The following is a 21,532-nucleotide window of genomic DNA, read 5'->3' as shown; positions in this document are numbered from 1 at the left end:
ATTACTTGACTCAAGGTCTTTGGTCTCCATTTTTTTCATTCGAAATAGGTTTTTGTTTGGTTAGTTGGTTTTTTTTCTTTTCCTTCTTTTTAAGTTGTAAGTTAGAGCCTGGGTTTTTTTGTTTTGTTTTGTTTTTTAACAACTAGTTTCGTATTTTTGATGAGTCTGCTAACCAAGCATAGAAAATCCATTTGCTGGCTAAAGGATCCCAACAACAGAAATTTCTATCTGATGATGGAATCATATTTCTAGATGACCCCAGGGTGAGTCAATTTGCCAAATGATTTCATTTATATTTATATGCTGGAATGTTATTCCAAAGGCTCCGCATAGTCTCTGTTCTACGTATAAAACAATAAAACGAAAATAAGACACAGTATAATAATATGTATAACGAATACATAATATAATGCTTCTTTAGAAAGCAGACAACGATCTTGTCAGATGTTTTAAAATAACCCAAACCGGCATTATCTGTAGAAAAGAAAACTGTGATTGGAGAGTGGAGAGGGGCATATTAGGAAAAAGGGTAAGAAAAAGAAAAGAGAAACGGGGGAAATAGATGACATTAGATTAGAAAAAAAAGGCTTGAGTGATTGATACAGATGACAAAACAATGGAAGTAAAGGAGGTAAACCCACGTGAAATGTCACTTTTCCATCAACGGATATCTACTTGGCTCTTGGAATGCTTCTTTAAAGAGGAAAGATGTTTTTGAAATAATGTAAAAGCAAAGTCATTCACGCACACACGTATAATTACATATGTGCATGGAAATGTTTACACAATTTTAGCCACACAACCTGTCTATTCCCAGATCCAAAGCTATTCTAGACCATCTAAAAGCACAGGCCATAAGCCTTTAAAAATAATCTCACTTCTCATTTCCTTTACCACTTGGTTGGGTTTTTCTGTTTATTAGCTCATGAGGAGGGAGATGGTGTGATGGAGAAGACAGTTCTCTATTTAAAAAATCGTGTTTTCATGTGCAAGAGACATAGGAAGCAGAAAGGAAAAATGGCTAGGACTTAGGCGTGGGGTGTAGTAGTTGTATATATAACAGGACAATGTAAATGCAGTGGGCTAACAAATATTTTGCAAAGTCGCATTTTGTAAAGCTACCTAGAAGACTGCCGTCGTCTCTTTCTCCGCTCTCCCCTTCTTTCCCTACCGCAGTTCTGAGTTCCACTGCAATACTTAGATCCAATAACTCTTCTTCAAAAGCAGTATAACTACCGGGGATATCCGATGTCTTATATAGAAACACAATCATATTAGTATTGAGGTGGCCATTTGGCTAGCTCAACATAAATGGTTTGCTCACTAATATTTCAATAACAAGAACTTGCTTCTAATCAGCACACCCCTGTGTAGACAGTGTAGTTACCACTAGCGTTTTTAATGAGGACCCAAAGCACAGGGGAATTTCCTCCTGAATTATCTAAGGAAGACTCACTTAGATTGTTCTGAGCTTGGGTTCCAAGTAGGTGGCAAACAAAGTGTGTTCTCTCGTGTGAGTGCATCTCTCTTGGCCCATGCTTCAATAAAATGCCAATATTTGCCCCAAAGGTACAATAGTTATTTATTAAAAACTCCCTCTGAAAATATCACCATAATCGGAAGGAAAAAGGAACAACAGATTTCTAAGGGCATGTTTTCTATACGTTGTTTAAATATATCCTGAGCTAAAGAAATAAATTTGGTTTAGGAATTCTAATTCTAGATAAATTTGAGGGTATATATAAAAGAAAGGGCTGTATAACTAGATTCTAAAACTTTCAAAGAATAATAATCCCACAAGGAATTACTGGCAACTCTCTATTACGTAGAATATTTGATTAACCAGCCCACCAGTCTTCTCATCCATAGAGATATTATCAGTAATGTCTTTGGTACAAAGATTATTTCATTTGGGTTTTAGAACACTCTGTAAGGTTTGCTGTAAAAATATTACACATAGGTCTTAGGGAGTGAACTAAACATTTTTTGCAAACATGATCAAATTAGGGAGAGGACAGATTGAAATCGTTACCTCAAAGGTTATTAGATACCAAGAGTCAATCACATGACACATTACCATAAAAATCACTTTCCCTTCTGGACAATCATGGCTTTCTGATAATGATTACCTGCATGCAAGCTGTACACTGTCAGTAATAATTTGATTTGAGCATTGCTTCCCAAAGGTGTTCATATCTGCATGTACTGACTTGTTAAATTGTGTTGTGCTAATTGATGGTTCACAGGACAAGATATGCATAGCTGATCATGCTTATTAAAACGCAGGCCATTCTCAATTATCCAGAACAAACGAGGTCCCTGGCACTTTTAATACACTCAACCTACAGATGATCCCCAGAACTCAGGAGGCTGAGTCTTCAGCCTCCTTCCAAAGATCTGTGAATAAGTAACTAATCTGAAGCTCAATGCAGCACCAAACATCAACGTGGAAATTCTAATTTTAATGGGAAAAAATGGAGCTATTTCCTATTTGGCATTATGTAGACCAAACACTCAAGAATTTGACATCTGAAATACTTTCCATGCAGGTGTTTGGCATCGTGGCAAACACGATTAAGTTTTGTCTTGTTTGGTCTGTCTGCAAGGTAAAGACAGATGGGAAAAGCCAAGGGCCAAGAATTACCAAACTGGGAGATCAGCCTGAGTGTCAAAAAGCCGTGCATCTTCCCCTAAAATTAATAATCCTAGCAGATGCAACAGGCAGATTTTCTAAACTAAATTTGTTCACTGACATTTTAAAACTTGGATTAAAAGCCATTGTAAGCTAAACACAGAACAGGACAAATTCCCTTCTACATTTCACAGATGAGACAATTTAGTAAAAATCCATGAATCATGGAATACAAAAACTGGAAGGGACTCAGAGGTCATTTAGTCCATCCTTTCCCAAACTGTGTTCTAGAGAAATTTAGATCCCTGGGAGACAGCAGCGGTGGAAGTGACAGGTCAAACAGGTTAAGGACATTTACGGTTATACAAAACTAAACAAGTTTATTTACACGCAGTTACATACCTTATGGCTCCTCAAAACACAAGATCTAGTATGCCATAGTTCCCAGATTTATTTCACCATGGCATTCCTCCCCACTGACTATCTATTAATATTTTAGAGAACTAACAGTTGGCAGAACAAAGCTTCGGATACCCCAATCTAGTCCAGCCCCTTTGTTTTGCAAGAAGGGGAAAGGCCTCATAGCAACTTTTCAGGGGGCTACGTGGGCAACAGTAATTTCAGGTGTGGCCCAGAGCTGCTGACTAGGTCAGGCTTCGAGGACTCTCTGGAAGGGGGCGGTCCTGGGAAGCAGCTCACAACAGACGTCCCCTCCCTGCTCTCTCCAAAGTGTCCCTTCTAGCCTCGGGGCAGTGAACCGATTACTTCAGATTTATTTCCATAAAACCTTTCACTGCCACAATCTCTCCCAAGTGTCTTCAGAGTCTGCCAATGGATAATTTTCCAGCACTCAAAGATGAAGACAATTTTGAAATCAAGTCTCTACATTCAGTTCGGCAGTTCTGTTCTCACATGCTCTTTTTTTTGGGAAGGGGAGGAGAGAGGGGGGAAGGAATCCTAAAACTTTCAATCTTTTCATAATTAAATTTAAGGGCTTACAATGTAGCTCCAAACTAGGGAATAATTAATTCAGTGTGAATCCAAATTTCTCGATCACAGAGGGAATCCAGTACATTAGATCTGTTGTATTTATGCCTCAATTTGTATAGATAATAAGATTTTAGTGCATATTTTTATGCCTGTATATTTTTTAAATAGCTTGAACAAAAAAATTTACAGAAGGATTCTCTCCTGCAAAATTCTCATTTGACACGTTATTATACCCTGACTTGTTCTGTTAGTTATCTTATTTTCAGGCTCAATTGTAAACAGCTCCCAGGAACTGCCACGAAAATATTTAATGACTGGCTGATACTACGACACCTTCTCAAAAGACATAATATGAAAAGATTATCTCCTTTCCAAATATGATAAGGTATCCCTCCCTCCATCTCTCTCTCTCTCTCTCTCTCTCTCTCTCTCTCTCTCTCGCTCTCGCTCTCGCTCTCGCTCTCGCTCTCGCTCTCTCTCGCTCTCTCTCGCTCTCTCTCGCTCTCTCTCGCTCTCTCTCGCTCTCTCTCGCTCTCGCTCTCTCTCTCGCTCTCTCTCTGTCTTGGATGCACACAAACATTAAAGGGGAAGAGTTCCATCAATCAGTCTTCATGCCTATTTCACTGGTCTTTTTCTTTACACAGGTCTACACTTCCAGATGGGAATTTAGAATGCAGAAAACAACTGCCCCAAATGGCTGAGGAGCTCTGTACCAAGAGTGTCGTCAGCCTGAGATGCAGAATTTATGCCGTCTTTAGTTTTATGGCTATCAAGTTAGCTTGCCCAAATGTGACATTTCCACCGACTGACATTTCCGGAACCAAAAAGCAATGTCTATATGGAGCAGTATCCTAGGGACAAGGTGCACCAAAATGCGGTGCTCCCTCAGGGGAGCAGCTGTCCCTGCCCCAGACTCTCCATGGGAGATGCAAACAGGAAATCTATGAATTTCGTCCAAAATGCTCCACTGTGCCTCACTTACTCACAGCCTCCAATGAAAATCAGTTTGATCAGGAAAGAAAGGGCCAGCAAAGGGCAGGTTTAGAGGGCTTTCCAAATCAAGGCAATCCTAGGGATGTTCATATTTTATCTCAAACCCTCAGGTAATTAACTCCATAAGGCAATTTTTAGAGGCAATTCAGTTTGCGTCTTTAAAATGAGCGATGCTGTAACTGCGGAAAGGAGCCACATCTCATAGAACGCCACCTTCCCCAGGCTTTTAATGCTCATTTTTAATTAGATAATTTTATTTTTAAATCATATGTAAACTCTCATATTGCATTTTCTGCAAGCAGTCACCTCTCTAGTCCTGACTGTAGGCAAGTCTTCGACATGGGTTAGAAAAGTTTATTAAAACATTATTTTCGTCTTGTGTTTATGTTAATTTCTCCAGTCCCTGTGGCCCAATTTTAAGTGCACATCCCCAGGGGCACTTCTTACTTTCTCACATTTCTCTAGGACCAAAGAAATCTGACTTCACATGCAATAGAAATTACCCTTAGACCATGGCGGAGAAAACAAAAGGCGTAAGCCCTGGAGTATGATGTTTGCAGATACTTGATGGTTGCCTGGGTAGCGTTTAATTAGGCTTGGGTTGCGGCTGGGGTGGGGTGCTGGTACCTGGGTAACCTCTGTCACTGTGACTCAATCTGTGGTTGAACAATCAAAATGCAATGCTTGTTATGATGTCCATTTCTCACCCCTTGTCTTCTTTAGGAATTTGACTAAATCCACCCCCACACCCCTCCTCGTGTGTCTGTCTCTCTCACACACATGGTTTTTAAATTAAGGAAACACTCTTTGTTAGTGTCTTTTAAAGCTGTGAATGACATATTTTCCCAACTAACTTATAAGCAGTGGGGATACCTAATTCTTCCATAGATCCCTTTACAAATTCCTTGCTTATTCCTAAACACTCAGAAATATTACTTGACTTTTTTAAAAGAAATCTACTAGCTTATGCTTTATTCCTCACCTTCCACCATCATTTCCAGCATGTTTTCATAGATGCTGAACAAAACAGCCTACAAAAAAAAAAAAAAAAGCCGGCAGTAAAAAGTAAAGGGACTGTACTTGCTGGTTGCTGTGTGGTGTGCTTTAAAAACAAACAAATACACACCCACCCCAGCAACAAATCTAGCAAAAACCATGGGCTCTCTTTGGTCTCTGGAAATGAAGACAAAAGCACTGACATTCAGCGTAAGATGCCGTCCTTGGTGGGCGACGGTAGCAGCTGTTCTGGGATGCACCGAGAGAGATTTAATGGCGGGGTTACTGACAGCCCCCAAAATGGTTACTGGGCCCAGGCAGCCAATTTTCTGCTACCTTCCTGCCTATGCTTGCCTACGTTGAGTGGTCCCGCAGTGCCCATTAGGAACTGCTTGAGAGCCGTTACAGCCGGCAGAGTAAAGCATCCTTCCGACTCCGGAAAAAAAAGTGAGATGAATAGGTATTTCTAGGGTGGTTCGAATGAGCCATCATTAACAACCCTGGGGAATGAAGGCATCTGCACAGGGCAATGAAACACCGTTTTATTCCTCTGGCCACACTTGCACCAGAAAAAGAAAAAAAAAAATCACATGCGCTGTAAGGATCTATGGATATAAAGGATCGCCAAATTTCAAAGCTGAGCAAACTGCAAACCTCACAGGAGTTAACGCCTGTATTGCATACACTACCAAATTCTGGATCTTCTCCTTGGAAAGTCTGGCCCTCTCACTGTTTCAAAGGAATGCGGACGGAGCGGGGGGTCGAGGGGCAAGCAGGCAGTTTGGGGCAGCGTGTGAATGGGAGCACTTGGGTGGAGCATGAAGCTGGAGGGGCCGGGAAGGCCGAGGGCAGGGGGCGAGTGGAGAAAGGCGAGTGATTTGCATTAAAATGGGAGTCCCCTTCCCAGGCGGGCGGCATTGACCTCAATGGATGTTAAGCAGAGGTCTGGTTACTTCAACAAAACTAAGGCTCTTTATTTGCCATTTTCTTCTAAGACCAGGATTCCTGCCATAACCTCATATGATGATGCAGTGAGAAAAGATGAGCCCGCTGGGCATGTGAGCAAGTGCCTGTACCTGTGCGTGTGCACGTGAGAGAGAGAGAACAGGGGATAATGCATCTGCTTTCCCTCGGAAATCACAGGATCCCTGAGGGTCGCGTCAGCCTCTCGAATGCAAGTGAACGTGTATTTGTGTGCTTTATCTTTTAAAGGTTGGGAGCAGGGCTGAAAACACATTCATTACTGGCTGTTACAGAGGGGTTGATGTATTCTAGGCACATACAATTAGGCTCTAATTCTGTGCAACGACAGACTAAACATACAAGTCTAGACAGAGAAAGAAGATGAGTACCAACATTCTTAGACTTTTTCTAAGAGCATTTTAGTATTTTCTTATCATTCTACCAGCAAATGTTGTAAATCCTTGACTCTTCAACGTGAAAGGGATTCTCATGACTTAAATTCAAAGGGCTTGATTTTAATTCTCCGTCAAAAACCAATCTTGAGGCAAGATATTTTGAGCAGTCACTCAGCACAAATCTGTGGTTTATTTACCTTCCAGAGAAAAGGCATGGATTCTAAAACAGAAGCACCCATATACACATCACAAAGTCAATCACACCACGTGAAGCCTTTTTGTGAATGCGATCTAGGAGTTATAAAACGAGTGACAAAATGTAAATGTACCAAAGTCTTACTACTATTTATTCAGTTGACTAAGAAAATAAGCCATAAGAAATCTCAGTTTCTTAAAACTGGAAAAGTCTATAGTCACTTGTTGGTTGGAGAGAAAAGAAGAGAGAACTGAGGGGTAGGAGGGATCAGAAGACGTCGCCCGTGGACAGATCATCACAGCGAGAGAGCAGGCTAGCAATCTCACCCACCTCAGCATCCTCAGAGGGGCAGCAACAGGACCACTTTGCACATGGTCTTCAACCCTGCCCTACGGTCCTGCTGTGGCAGCACCTTAATGCGTCACCTCCATTTCGCTCTCACACCCAAAGGACCTTCCTAAACCCAGCCAAAGCATGTTGCTGTCTCCTGCACACACCCAGCAACTATGTGCCTTCTGATAATGTCGATGGCAACTGCTTCTCCGAGAAACACCTTTCATACAAAGTTTTTAATGATGAAAAGGAAGCCAGCCAATATCTAAAGCCACTCTTTCCCCTAGATAATAATAATCACCAAATATACAAATCTGATAGATTTTCAACAAGGGCCACAACTTTAATACTAGCTTATGTTTATTGTTTTCCCATGTGATAAGCACTGTTTCAAGATCTTTATACAAATTAATTCACTTGATCCTCATGAAAACTCTACGAGGTAGAAGTGATCATCTCTGTGTTACAAACAACAAAACTGAGGCTTAGAATGCTTAGGTAACTTGTCAAGAGATCCCACAGCAAATAACTTTTAGAGCTAGGATCCAGGATCTGCATCGTGCTCTGTTGCTGGTGAGGATTTGGGTTAACAAAAATGTTGAATTATTTTTCTAGGCAGAAGTAGCAAAATGATGGAAAAAGGACTGAAATTCATTTTCATTCTGGTGTCCCTTGTCCTAGGAATGCTCTGTATTTGTTTGTTGTTTTGAAATGATGTTTGTCTAACACAGGCAATCATGGGACACTTTCTAGAACCCTAGGATATAGTCCTCTCTATTGTTAGGGGCAGACACATCTCAAGTTAAGTTAGGGAGAGAAGCAAACAGGAATGGAGAGTGAAATAAATTCCATTCAGCATGGTAAACCTAGCTCTACTCTCATGGTAAGATTTTTCAAAATGATTCTCATCCAACACAATTAAGGTACAAAAAACATACTGTAATATATAAACAAAAATTTACAATAGTATTTGAATTTGTACATATAAGGAAATATATGACTATTCCTCTATTTTCAAAAGACTCAACTGTTGAACTTTGACTTGAGTGAAAAGACTGGGGGGTGTTCATGAAAGAATACATAACCTTTTCTCTCAAGATAACTGGTCTCACTTGAACCCTGCTTAGATGTGGCCAGGAGTGGTGTTACACCAGGGCTAATCAGCAGAGATCTGCCCTGGGAACAGAGACATCTGCTGAAGGATACTGAGGAAGTCAATGCTGCAACAGGTTTGAGCGAGTAAGATGACCCTAGATGACTGACTATTCCAAGAATTCGAGCATGCCAGACTTGGACGGCACTTGGTGATCCCAGAGCTCACATTCTGGGGAACTGGGGGACCCATCACCTCATTATTCATAGTAGATGACCTCCACCTCTGCAGAGAAAGCAACATATTCCAGCTTCCTGCTCAAAGGATATTTGTTCAAGATGACTAAGCCATTCAATCAGACCTGCAATCCTGAAGAAATAGGCCAACTGAATCTCAAAACCATGTTTAAAAACTAGTACAAGACGTAAACTAGTACAAGGGAACAAATCTGACAAATCTGGTTGTGCTGTTCGCATGAGCTATTAGCTGCGTTTGAGGCTATCACCAGTCTTTTATAAGGACTCTCCAATTCTTAAAAATAGCAACAGGGGTATAGTGGCATGAATGCAAAACAGATATATGGGCAACCCTAGCTCCTCACCTACAGTTGGCCCTCCATATCTGTGGGTCCCACATCTGCAGGTTCAACCAACCAAGGGTTGAAAATACTTTTAATTCCAGAAAGTTCCAAGAAGCAAAACTTGAATTTGCCACAGGCTGGCAACTATCTACATGGCTTTTAGGTATTGTACATTGTATTATAAGTAATCTAGAGATGATTTAAAGTATATGAGAGGATGTGCGTAGGTTATACGTAAACATCATGCCATTTCATATAAGGGACTTGAGAATTCATCGGATTTGGTACCCACAGGAGTCCTGGACCAAATCTCTACAGATTCTGAGTGCCCCTATACTTGTGTCATCAGGGAGGGCAATGAATATTTTATTAAAACTCTGCCAGCCTAAGCAAAACAAAAAAACTGTCTGGATTTGATGCAGGGTGCTAGAGTTGATGCTAGTCTGTATATGACTGTTAAATGCCTACTCTTCTCACAAGAAGACAAGAGTAAGCAAAGCAGTGGCTGTGTTTTTTTTGTTCATCACTGTGTTCACCTTCCCCACCCCACACGGCCTGGCACACTGTAGGTGCTATTTAGGTATTTTTTAATTGGCTGAAGGGACAGCTTTATTTTTTTTAGAGGATTCAACCTTCATCTCGTTCCTTGCCTCTAAGTTAACTCAGACTCTTGAAACTCTAAATGCAGAGGTTCCGCTGACTCCACTTTAGGGGCCTGAGGTGCAGGCATTCGCTTCTACAGACTATCAGGGAGTGGGGAAGACACACTAGATTTGGAGCCACTTAAAAAACAGATCTCAAATGTTCCCATAAAACCCTTCAGTTCGTCCAGGAAAAGCTAAAGACTTCTTTGGGTCCAATCCAGCGATCACCCTACGATCTCCGCTTACCCAATCTCGCACCCTCATCCTCTAACGTAACATCTCTTCTCTCTAAAACACCCTTACTTACCTGAACTGAATCTGACGTGTGCTTTTAACCTCTGCTGTAGTCTTGGTTAGCAACCTCCACCCCGCTCTGAATGCTTCCCACACAGGGCCTCACACCCATGGCAGCATTCTGGATGCTCGGTTCTCAGAGCGCAGGCCCAGCCCCGCACAGCTGCACTCTTAGGCTGGGGAAGGAAGCTCATAACCTCTTCCTGGACCTGGCAAGAATGGGAGGGTGCTGCGTGTCCAGGCGCCAATCTCTAGACACAGAGCCTAGCACAGCACTGCTACAACTAGGTCGGTAACCAACCTTTACTGTGGGTGACAGCAGGAAAAGAAGGGAGAATGGGCCACATGAGCCCACGGTAGTGGTTTGTGGGGGGACCTGACCTTCCTTAGTCCACAAGAGTCATACTAGGTCCCTGGTTCAAAAATGGTTAATTCTTTAGCAATTCTTGCAGCCTTTCATTTCACAATATACTGTCATTCTATAAAGTCCAATACAAGGATGAAGGAACACAATGCAAATCACAGGATTCATTTACCAAAAAAAAAAAAAAAGTCATAGCAAGAAAGCCAGAACAACCTACAGAGAAAGGATAAAAGCTTGAATTTTACATTTTGAAACATACTTGTTCGAAAAGGGTACTTCCCTTATTTTTCTTTTCGTGAGATGAATTCAAAAGTCACAGAAATGTGCAAGACATAAAAATGCAACATAACAACGAGAGAAAAAACCATATACTGTACCTTTACTTCAGCAAATCATGCGCTGTCTGATAGTCTCTGGATCATTCTTTTTGCTCGACGCAAAGCTACAGAGCTGCTTTTCACATGGCTTTACAGCAAGTTTAACTTTTAATGAACCAGTTCTTGCTAAGTTTTTCTGAACACATTTACTCAACTCCATGCTTGAAAGCTACAATTCATTTGATAACTGAAAAGTAAGGGATTTTATTCTAATAGCAAACTCAAAGAGAAGAACTATCCCAGTCTCATGGGCATACTGCTGAGTGTGATGCATGAAGGCACTGACAGTCTGTAAGTGATTTCCGATCTCAGTATGTACAAGGCTATGTACAAGTATGTACAACGATGTAATCAGTCAAAAAGGCTGAACTGGGCTTCCCTGGTGGCGCAGTGGTTGAGAGTCCGCCTGCGATGTAGGGGACACGGGTTCGTGCCCCGGTCCGGGAAGATCCCACATGCCGCGGAGCGGCCGGGCCTGTGAGCCATGGCCGCTGAGCCTGCACGTCCGGAGCCTGTGCTCCACGACGGGAGAGGCCACAACAGTGAGAGGCCCGCATACCGCAAAAAAAAAAAAAAAAAAAGATTAAAAAAAAAAGGCTGAACCTCCTTGCTGGTTTTTTATCAACGCCAACAAAATTTGCAATCATACAACAAAATCATGTAAACAGAAAAGGGTGTTCTCTCTTTTACATAAAATTTAGGTGGTATTTAAGAAATAAAATGCAAAACAGTATGTGATAGATCAATGGCAGAGCTATTGAAAAACACACCCCAGGTTTAGAGTCTTTATGGGCCAGTAACTCTGTTCATAATCCTCAAATGTGACTAAGTGGGAGAAGTATGGGTCACAGCTCACATGAGGAAGACAAGGTGGGTGAGTCTGCCTACATCCCCAGGCCTAGAGGCACAGGTAGACTACATCCCCAGTGAAGTGGCTAGTTAGCGGCAACATCTTCATAAATGACAAATGTTTGTGTCCTTACCTTTAATTATTCTGTAGTATTCTTTTCATCTCTGAAAGAAAGGCTATTTTAACAGTAGTTTGGAATTTCAGACTCTTTTACCCACACTGAGAAAAGTAGGTGATAATGCAATGACGAAAATGATAATGTGTATTTCATTCAGATAGAAAATGCAGTAAAGCAAATATTTCATTTTCTTGAGAGGGAAGGGCAGTTATGAAATTCTGGGAGCATCCAATTTGTATTCATAACTTCATGTGAGTAAAATTAACATTTAAATAGTTTACAAACCTTTAAGCTCAGAGTACAGTGAGATAAATATGAAAAAAATTTTTTAAATTTACCCTAGAACTTAAAAACTTTTAAGACTCCACAAAATGGAAACCCACACAGTGACAACTTAAGAGTTAGCTGACCTTCCTAAAATATGGCTTCTTGCTAACCTAGTTGATAATAACAAACACAAAGAATCCTTTAGCAATAAGAGGAAATCTTTTCCATGCCCCAGGCAAAGCTTTCCAGCCAATGGCCTGTTTCTCGTCCTTTCAAATTCTACCTTGACTAATACTTAACTAAGCCTCACCTGGAACTTCAGGAGAGAATCTTGCAGAGTGTCGGGATACAAAAAGTTTCAGTTCTTGATCCAGGTTGCATTCGATCAGGTTTGTGTCCCATGATCGGATTCCTAAGGAAGGAAAGGAAGACAGATGACAGATCTCCAGTTACTCATTTCGAAGTGGTTTGGAAAACATCACGGTAGCATTTCTCAAGCTTTAAGGAAGGATGTGGAAACTCCTTTCCTGAAGAGCGTGGTGACCAGCAGTGGATGCCCACAAAACGGGAGGGCCGGGGAAGTCTCTCCACCAGGCCACAGGGGAAGGATAACTAGCAGTGTGGACTGAACTCCTGCCCCTCATAAAATGTAAATGCAGCTCTTCTGGAAGAGTAAAGGAAAACAGTTATTAGGAAAATGACAGGCTTTACTCCAGGGTGGGAGTAGAAAGGACAGGAAGATGGTGAGCCTGTAGCAGTTAGGGGGCTACCAGACAATTGCTAGCTTTCCCATGGTCCGCTTGTACGTGGCTAGAAAATGTAGAATGAGGGTGGGGAAGCAGAGATATGGAGGCTGGCATTCAAGTCCAGGGCTCTGTTTTTAAAGGTTTTTGCAGTGTGCATATGCATTTTGTGTATCTGGTAACTTTTCTTTACCCCTCCCATTTTTGACCTTGATTTCTCAACCCCTAGATATCAATCAAAATTTGTGTGATCTTTGCTAAGAAAGCTGGATCTCAATCTTAAAAGACGTGGCCTCTCTGTCCTCCCAGGCATTTACCTGACTGGCTTGGCAGACAGCTCTTTCATTCACAATTGTTAGTTGTCCTGAATTTTCTTATCCAGAGGCAAAGAAATGTGGCAACTTTTTATACTGTATAAAACTTCTACAGAGTTGAGGGCCATGAACTGTCTATTCCCACAAAAGTTCAGCCTTCTGTTCACAAGACTGGAAGCTGGGGTGAGGGGAATACGAGGGTAAGGAGTGCTGACACCCTACCTCCCTCATCTCTTCCTCCTTCCTCTCTCCTGACCTTCCAAGAGAGATGGCTACAGGGTACAGCAGAGGTGGGAGTCCTGGGAAGCAGGCCAGGCAAAATTGGGGAACCACAGAACTGGGAGCGTGTGTTTGTTTTTCATGTATTTTTATATCTTCCCAAATAGACGGCTCATGGTAGAGCCATTATGTAGGTAGTATCCTAGATTGTACCCCTGCATGGAGCATCCTCCATTGCCGGAAACAAACCTCTGGAACAACTATCATTATTGCCTATCTACTAAAGGCAGGGACTTGAACGTCTAAGGGTACCACACAGGTAAACTATCTCTAAATAAACACTTGGTCATTTAATCATTTTTGCTGGTCATTAGTCATGCATACAGACTTGGAAGTATAAATGGCAGTGTGTTATTTAAACACACCTCTCAAATCCTTAAGGCATACGTGCATTTACCCCCATTTAAATCTTGTTCAGTTTTCCTGTCTTGCAAAGAATGAAGGTAGATACACACACATACAACAAAGATTCTGGAAACTGAGTTGACTACACATCTAAAATATCTTCAGATGACACACCAAACATCTTTACGAATATGAGAAATATTTTCAAATAGATGTACATCTACTACATAGAGGGAGAAATTTCTCATACAATCTTTGGGAAGAATTCAGGTGTGCAAGAGTTAACATTCCTAAAGAGAGGCTAAATTACAAGGGAGAATTTTATGGGTCTCCCTGGAAACATTAACAGCCTCAGTTTGCATTTGTGCTAATGGAGTATTTAAATTTTAACAAGAAAGGCATGTTGTGATTTTGCAGATCTTTTCCGTGCAGAAATGATAAATGGGTTTTTGTTTGTTTCACAGAAAGCGTGACAGGTCGAGAGGCCTGAATTCATCAGAGTATTTTACTTCCACGTATATATACTATGTATTCGGCTAGCATGGAAAATCATCGAGCTCCTGTCTGAGCTGCTTAATTGGAAATTGGTGACTGGATTATCTGTGCTCCAGGTCTGAGCTCCACTTTGCCTTCAGGCTTGTCAAGTAGGGTCAATAAAGTTAATAATGAACACATGTATTAAAATTAAATTTGCATAATTTTTCTGCCTTTGTTCTAAGAAATGTCTAAATTGCTACATTATTTGAATGGCTTCATCTAGAGTTATACATAGACTTGTTCTTAGATTGTTGTTTGCCATTTTTCCCTTGGCTTCAATTAACTTCAATGTCATGACACATGCAGTTAAACATTTGCTTTTTATTTCATAAACTCCTGGTTGTATGATTTGTAATTCAGCAATGGAAAAAGTATGAAACAGTAGAAAAACCATTTAGTAATTTTTAAGTTACATTAGCAAACAGCTGATAATGTAACTTATACTCCCAGTGAAATTAAAAATTCAGGATTCTCTTTTCAAGGGAGCAATTTCCAGCCAAATTACATCTTAACGATGCATCATCACTACTACCACTTATAAAATAAAGGTTACAATGGATTTACTAGTAATTTTAGTTGGAAAGGAAAATTTTGGAACCAAGCCACTTTCTATACCAATTTTAGAAAGAAAAGACTGTGTAATTACCTTGTACCTTCTACTGGATAATATTAGTAAAGGGAAATACTACTTCTCAATGAAGATTCATATTGCACTTAGTTTATATATCGCTCCTTTGTGCCTAAGAGGAAGCCAGCAGTGGCCTCTCTAAAGCTCACAGGACCAAAAAATGTCTTCTTTGGCTCTTCTCACATAGTCCCCTCCCTGAGTTCATGGCTGGAGGGGATAGTGGGGTAAAGAAGGTCTGAAGAGGCTTTCAGAAGCAGGTCATCCTGGTTTCCAGTGGGCAGTAGAAAAGCCATGGAATTTCCTGGCCCTTTTTCTGACTATCCCCCAGTCCACGCCAGGTCAAGCTCTTCCCTGGGCCTCTGCTTCTCCAGCAAACTCTATCATGACTGTGCCCTTACAGGCTTACCCAGGTGGGGACAAAACAACCCCACCAGTTGGAGGAGATCAACCTCCACTTTTTAAACTGGGCCCAGAGAACATCTGTCACCCGTGGGCAGCTAGCCTATGGCTAGGCATCCTGAGAACACCCCTACCTAACCTGGCACTGTCTTCCAGCCCTGGAAGCAAGTACCATCACTGTCTATGTATAGCCTGATGACCAGGCGGGAACAGAGGATCATGGATTTCCATCTCGGTTCTCTGATTCCAGGGGTGGCAGTGCACGAAGGGGAGGCTAAAGTGCACATAAAGTTGACAGATGAAAAAAGGAGAAAAGAAAAGGGTGTGTGTGTGTGTGTGTGTGTGTGTGTGTGTGTGTGTGTGTATTGTTGGGGGGTGGGTATCACAGGACAAGTCAGGGTGAACAATAAGGAAGAACCAGGTCGCCTTATATTACATAGGTTAGATCTTGCCAGGTTTACTGATCATGCAAACATTTTGCAGGATTATTTAATAAAACCAACAATTTTTTAAAAACGCCTCTCACTTAAAGGCGAAAATCTATATCCTGAAATAAACAATAGATTGAAGAAAGCAGAAAGAAATGACCATGCATTGTGTGCTGAAATGGTACACGGATTCTATCTGACTGCTATTTGAGCAAGTTGGTTTTCTTCCATGAGCTTTAGTTGCTCCCTCTCAGAAACAGACTTTGAATATTTTTTGCCCAAGTTCCTAAATTATTACTAAACTATAACCATAAGATTCTATTTTCAAAACTATGCTAAAACGTGATCTGAAGTCAGATTTGAATCATAAAGAAACAATTAAAACAAAGGAAATGCTAAATTCCATAAGGTTTTCTTTCCTAGAGAAAAGTTTTCCTATTTTTTCCCTTGACCTAACCTTCAATTTGCTTTTTTCCTTTTGTTTTAAGCCAACAATTTGACGTTCATAATTTATATGTTATGTGTAATGCAGACAGTATCTTACAGAGTTCTTCGTTTCAAAGCATTGATGATAAATAAGTTAGGTCTTGGCTAGCACTTCACATTAGAAGCAAGCAAAAGAAGTGATTTATAATAATTTATTTATTGGCCTAAAAGTGAGAACTTATTTAAAAAGTAATCCTTTAGAGAAGGTTAATAATGACTCATCAATTTAATGACCTTAGTTTAGCGTCTGGCTTATATTTCAGCATGGATCAAAGAACCCTTAGTAGGTAATACCAATTAAGCAGTGCAAGCAGAAGACATCTGCCTTTTGACTTTGAAACGTATGAAGATGAATATAATCAATTTAACAGTCCCCAACATTTCTTTTAATTCCCACCATGTTGTTGTTGTTTTCCTGTTGAAACAAAATGGAAATGAAACCCCAAATCTTTCCTGGGTTAATTCTCTTAACCATCTTAGACTAAAAACATTCAATAAATGACATCAGAAACACTGTAGTTAGCGAAACTTACATCTAAAAATCCAGGACATTAGATGTTACACACATCTATCTTATTATGAACAAATCCCGCTGATTCCCAATGTTAACTAGAGGAAAGTTAAACTCTTTAACAGTAATTGAAAACATTAAACGGACACTTAGTATTCTTTATATGTTTTAGTTTCTTTTAAAAAAATAAAGCAAAGAAAACTTTTCACAAGGCTATAGAATTAGTTTTGCAAGGCATGGATATATGTAGTCCATGTCCTAAAATAAACAGGAGGAGTGGAGGCTCTGCTAAAAATAGGGATGACTGTTAAGTCCTTCTTGGGGACTAATTAGGAAGGGGGCAACAGAGGTGCCAAAGAGCAGTTGGTGGAGCAACAATGGTTTGGCATTGAGTCCTGCATAACTAACTAACTAAAGCTAGACCAGTCTGAGGAAAGTCTATTGTTTCAAATTTGAGAAGAAATGACCAGACCCTCCATTATGCATTTTGAATACAGCTGAAGAAATGAATGATGGTCTCTCTTCCTTGTGTAACCAAGCAGGACCCTATGGGGCCTTCCTGGGACAGACCCCTCCCCTATATCTTCTGCTTTAGCTCCTCTCTGAAGTACCTAGATATTAGTTTCTGATGCATTACTTCCTGACTTGTTTTTCAGATGCTAAAACCACCACCAAATGGAAGGAATTAACTACTTGATGACCATGAGCACATAGTGCCCATTACCGCCTTGTTACCTCATCATCAGTCAACCAGAGAATCATGCACGAGCTAATCACAAACCCCAGGACGCCCTCCCTCACCTTGCCTTTAAAAAGGCTTCGCTGAAACCCTTCGGGGAGTTCAGGGTTTTGAGCACAAACTACCCATTCTCCTTGTATTGGCACCTTACAATAAAGCTGCACTTTCCTCCACCACAACCTGGTGTCAGTAGATTGGCTTTACTGTGCGAGGGTGAGCAGACCTGAGTTTGGTTCAGTAACGCCTGGTTTCATGAAGAATTTACTAAGCATCCATGCTGGGGTGTTTCAGGCCTGTTGATTTACTGCATTACCACCATCTTCCTATAGACCCATTTGCTGGACTTCCCAAAGAGGCCTAAGTCATCAAATGGCAAAAATCCAAGTCACCAGGGTCTCCAAACCCACAGAGCCTTTGTTAAGGCAAGAGGGGAAATGGGAAGCAAGAGGAACAGATGATGAACGGCTTTCCCAGCCTGCAGCACACAATCAGAGCCGAACCCCCTGGAGCATCTCCATCTTGCTTCACACAACGGGGTCCATGGGCACCAGCAACTACAGCCGTGGTATCAGAGTGACCTCTGGAGGAGGTCCAGCTGGGACCTGAAAGCTGAGGCGGCAGCGAATCCGGCACAGGGAAACAGCCAGCCTGCCCTGTTGCTAAGTCATCTCAGACTGTCGGAAAAGCTACGGGAGCAGTATTTTCACTTAGCACTGGAAGGCCCTGCAGCTTGATCTGCATCGAGACCCCAGGACCCAAGAAAGTGATCTCCAGAGGAAAAGCAGCATCTGTTACTGTGCGTTAGGAAATGGCTCTGCTCACTCACTTGGTTGATTCTTAATGGGATCAATACTGCCATTTCAGAGGTACCTGCGAAAACCTGACTGAATCAGGGAATTCAAAATCAGGAAGACGGGCTTCCCTGGTGGCGCAGTGGTTGAGAGTCCTCCTGCTGATGCAGGAGACACGGGTTCGTGCCCCGGTCCGGGAAGATCCCACATGCCGCGGAGCGGCTGGGCCTGTGAGCCATGGCCGCTGAGCCTGCGCGTTCGGAGCCTGTGCTCCGCAACGGGAGAGGCCACAACAGTGAGAGGCCCGGGTACCGCAAAAAAGGAAAAAAAAAAAAAAAATCAGGAAGGCATGCTGACTGAAAAGGAAACCTGAGGGGGCTTCTGGGATTCCAGTAATGTCTGCTTCTTGATCAGGATCATACAGGTATGTCGTTTTGTGAAAATTCACCAAGCTCCTCATTTATGATTTGTGCCTTTTCCTCTCTATATAATACATCAATAAAAAATTTTTTTTTAAAAGACAGGAAGACAAATCTGAATATTATCACTAAGGGCTAGCAGTGTAAAACACAGTAGAGAGCACTTCACAGCGATACTTGAATGCCTCTAGTTTATCCTCAAACAGAAGCAGCTTGAATAAACCCCCTGAGAAACGGGGCACTAAAAGGATATCAGCAGAGTAACAAAGCAGGAATATAATTACATGGAAGGTGACTGCTGAACCACCTCCCTGCATGGGGCGCTGCCCACAAGTGGATGACTATTGCCTTTGTATAAAAGCAAGCTCTGAAAATTGCTGTTTGATCTCCCTGATGTTAGCTTGTCCTGCACTAACATCATGACAGGGCCAGAAAACCAGTGATGCTGCAGTGCTGGCACCTCTGTCACTTAGGAGTGGTGTCACCTTGAGCTGGTCCCTTTATCCTTCCTGCCTCTCTGGGCCCCCCATCTCCAAAATGGGGATGGTGGTCCCTCCCCTCGCACTGCATCGGGTGGTTATGAACCTTTTATAGATAGAAAAACACTTCCTGATGTATTATTGCTTCCCAGCAAAGGTGCTGACAAATAATATTTTTAAAAAAATACAAAGTCATTGATTCATACAGTAGCCACACCCAAAATCAGTACGTGTGAAATCTTCCAAGGAAAAAATGTGCAAATAAACTAAATTAGTACAGATCAGATTAAAGGGCTGTAGTTTGAAAATGAAGCGTTATTGAGATGCTCAAATGAGGCATTTCACTATTGACATATTCTATTCTTAAATATTGTTTTCCGAAGAAAATAACAAGACTGCTTGTTGCTCACTTTTTCTTTTTTCTTTCTTTCTTTTTTTTAATCTGAAAGGGAACATCAGTGCTTTTAAAGTTAAACAAAAGAACCAGGTCTGCAACTCCAGCCCCCACCCTGCAGCCTTTTGTTCTGGGGACAGGCGACCGTTTCCAAATGCAGAGGCAGACTACTAGCGTTTATTTTTTTTTTCATCTAAAACAAGGTTTTTCTCTCTTCTTAAATTTATGGGGTGGGGGCGGGCGCGGGGAACGAGGGCTGCGTGAACGCCCTTTGTCCGCCTCGGGCTGCCGTAGAGACCGCAGTGCGGACTGCACCACGCCCACCAGCCGGTGTCTCCGGGCAGAACCGCTTCAGCACCACCCCGAGAGAATAGAGCGCTGGCTGGGCCTGGAGAGGGAGTAGCGACCTCTGTCAGGGCGAGGGGAGGTCTGGGACGCCGGGGGTAAAGGGAAAGGCAGAGGACAGACTGCCTACCCAGGGACTTCGAGCGCAACAAAGCCGGGCTGGGGAGAGGTGGGGGCAGGTAGCACCCCCCAAGCCCTGGCGGAGCGCACTCCCGGCCAGCCGCGCCCACTGGGGGCGCCGCAGTGCGGGGGGCAGGTGCGGCGGGCGGGAGCACTGCGGCAGCCCGGGTGGGGCTGCGGGGCGGGTCGGTCCGCTCGCCCGAGGCTGCGCCGCCGGACCCTCACGGCCCCGCCCAGGGTTCCAGGCAAACCGCTATTCGGCCTCTGCAGGGCGCGCCAGTAGTGCGCGCACCGGGCGAGGCGCCGGCCCTACCCGCGGGCCTCCCGCCGTACCCCTCCCTAAGCCATCACTCCCGAAGCCGAGACTTTTAAAAGAAGCCCCACCCCACAACTTGGGGGTCCCATTGTCCTTGCTGAAAGCTGCAACCAAGGCCCCAGGGGCGGTAGCGAGGCAGGCGCCTCCTGGGAAGGAGGCGCAGGCGGTTCTCCATCTCCGCATCCCGGGGGGTGGGGGGGAGCGGGCGTGGCCCTAGGACTAGCCTAGTCATTCCAAGGAAAGAAAAGATGGGGAGGTTTTAAGCCAGCAAAGGCACTTCTCGGGGGCTGAGGTGTTTGTGGTGGGAATGATTCCCACGAGAGCCCTGGCACATGGTACTTCAGCCTGGGGTCTGCCGGCGAGGGGCAATCCCAGCATTTTGCGGGGGTGAGAGGGGGGGCTGAAAGGAGTGGCCGCATCAGCACCCCCCCCCCCACCTTTGGTTTCCTGCGGTTGCGGCTTTATTGTGGCCTCTGCCCCTTTGACACCTGCATCTCATTTAGCGGGAGAGGCGGTAGCCAGCTGGGATCTGCCGACCCAGCCTGGTAACGGATCCGTCAAGATTAGGAGAGGCTCTCCCACTGCGTCTCAAATCTGATAATTCGAATTATTCTCCGAAATGAGCCCAGAAAAAAAGAGTCTGGACCGAGTGCGGGAAGTAGCGGGGAAAGACATAGGCGCGGGGTGTGCCGGAGGAGAAAGGTGGCCGTCGCGCCCTGGGTGGGGTCGCGTTTGCGCGTCTCCCCAAACGCGTCCCCTCGGGGCGCAGGGCCTCTTACCGAGTTCGATGTTGCCGATGGCGCGTCGCAGGTGCTCCTCGGTCACAATCTCGCCGACGACCACCAGCAGGTAGAACTTGCTGTCGAGGAAGCGATGCGACAGGCTGGGCGAGGTGGTCGCCGCCGGGCTGACGATGCTGCCGGACGGCTCAGGCTCGGTGGCTTCCACCACCACGGTCGCCATCCTGCCGGCTTGCTATGCCTCGGCGAAGTGCCGCGCTCCGGCCGCTCCTCTCCTCTGCGGCAGGAGAAAGGATTATCTCCGAAGGTGCAGTCTCCGCTCCGCCCCCTGCGTCTCCCCTCCTCCTGGCGCTGCGCGCCACCTCCCCCTCCGCCCTCTCCTAGAGCGCGCGGCGGAGAGGAGTGGGGAGTGAGAGAGGGCGGGGAGGCGGCGC

The 21,532-nt window shown here is 43.5% G+C and overlaps 1 protein-coding gene across 1 annotated transcript in view; it reads right to left on the bottom strand.

The window, feature by feature from the left end:
- MAP1B (microtubule associated protein 1B) overlaps nt 1-21,321 on the bottom strand; it is a 93,917-nt gene extending 72,596 nt beyond the window's left edge. The window contains exons 1-2 of the mRNA XM_060143091.1: nt 21,138-21,321; nt 12,396-12,497 (exon numbers count right to left, since the gene is read on the bottom strand). Of these exons, the coding sequence (XP_059999074.1) occupies nt 12,396-12,497; nt 21,138-21,321 (286 nt within the window). The remainder of the gene's footprint in view (nt 1-12,395; nt 12,498-21,137) is intronic.
- Between the last annotated feature and the right edge of the window lie 211 nt (nt 21,322-21,532).

This window comes from Lagenorhynchus albirostris, chromosome 3 (genome assembly GCF_949774975.1).
Source record: "Lagenorhynchus albirostris chromosome 3, mLagAlb1.1, whole genome shotgun sequence".
NCBI lineage: Eukaryota > Metazoa > Chordata > Mammalia > Artiodactyla > Delphinidae > Lagenorhynchus > Lagenorhynchus albirostris.
Note: the sequence above shows the minus strand (reverse complement) of the source record. Positions and strands in the feature narration are given on the sequence as shown.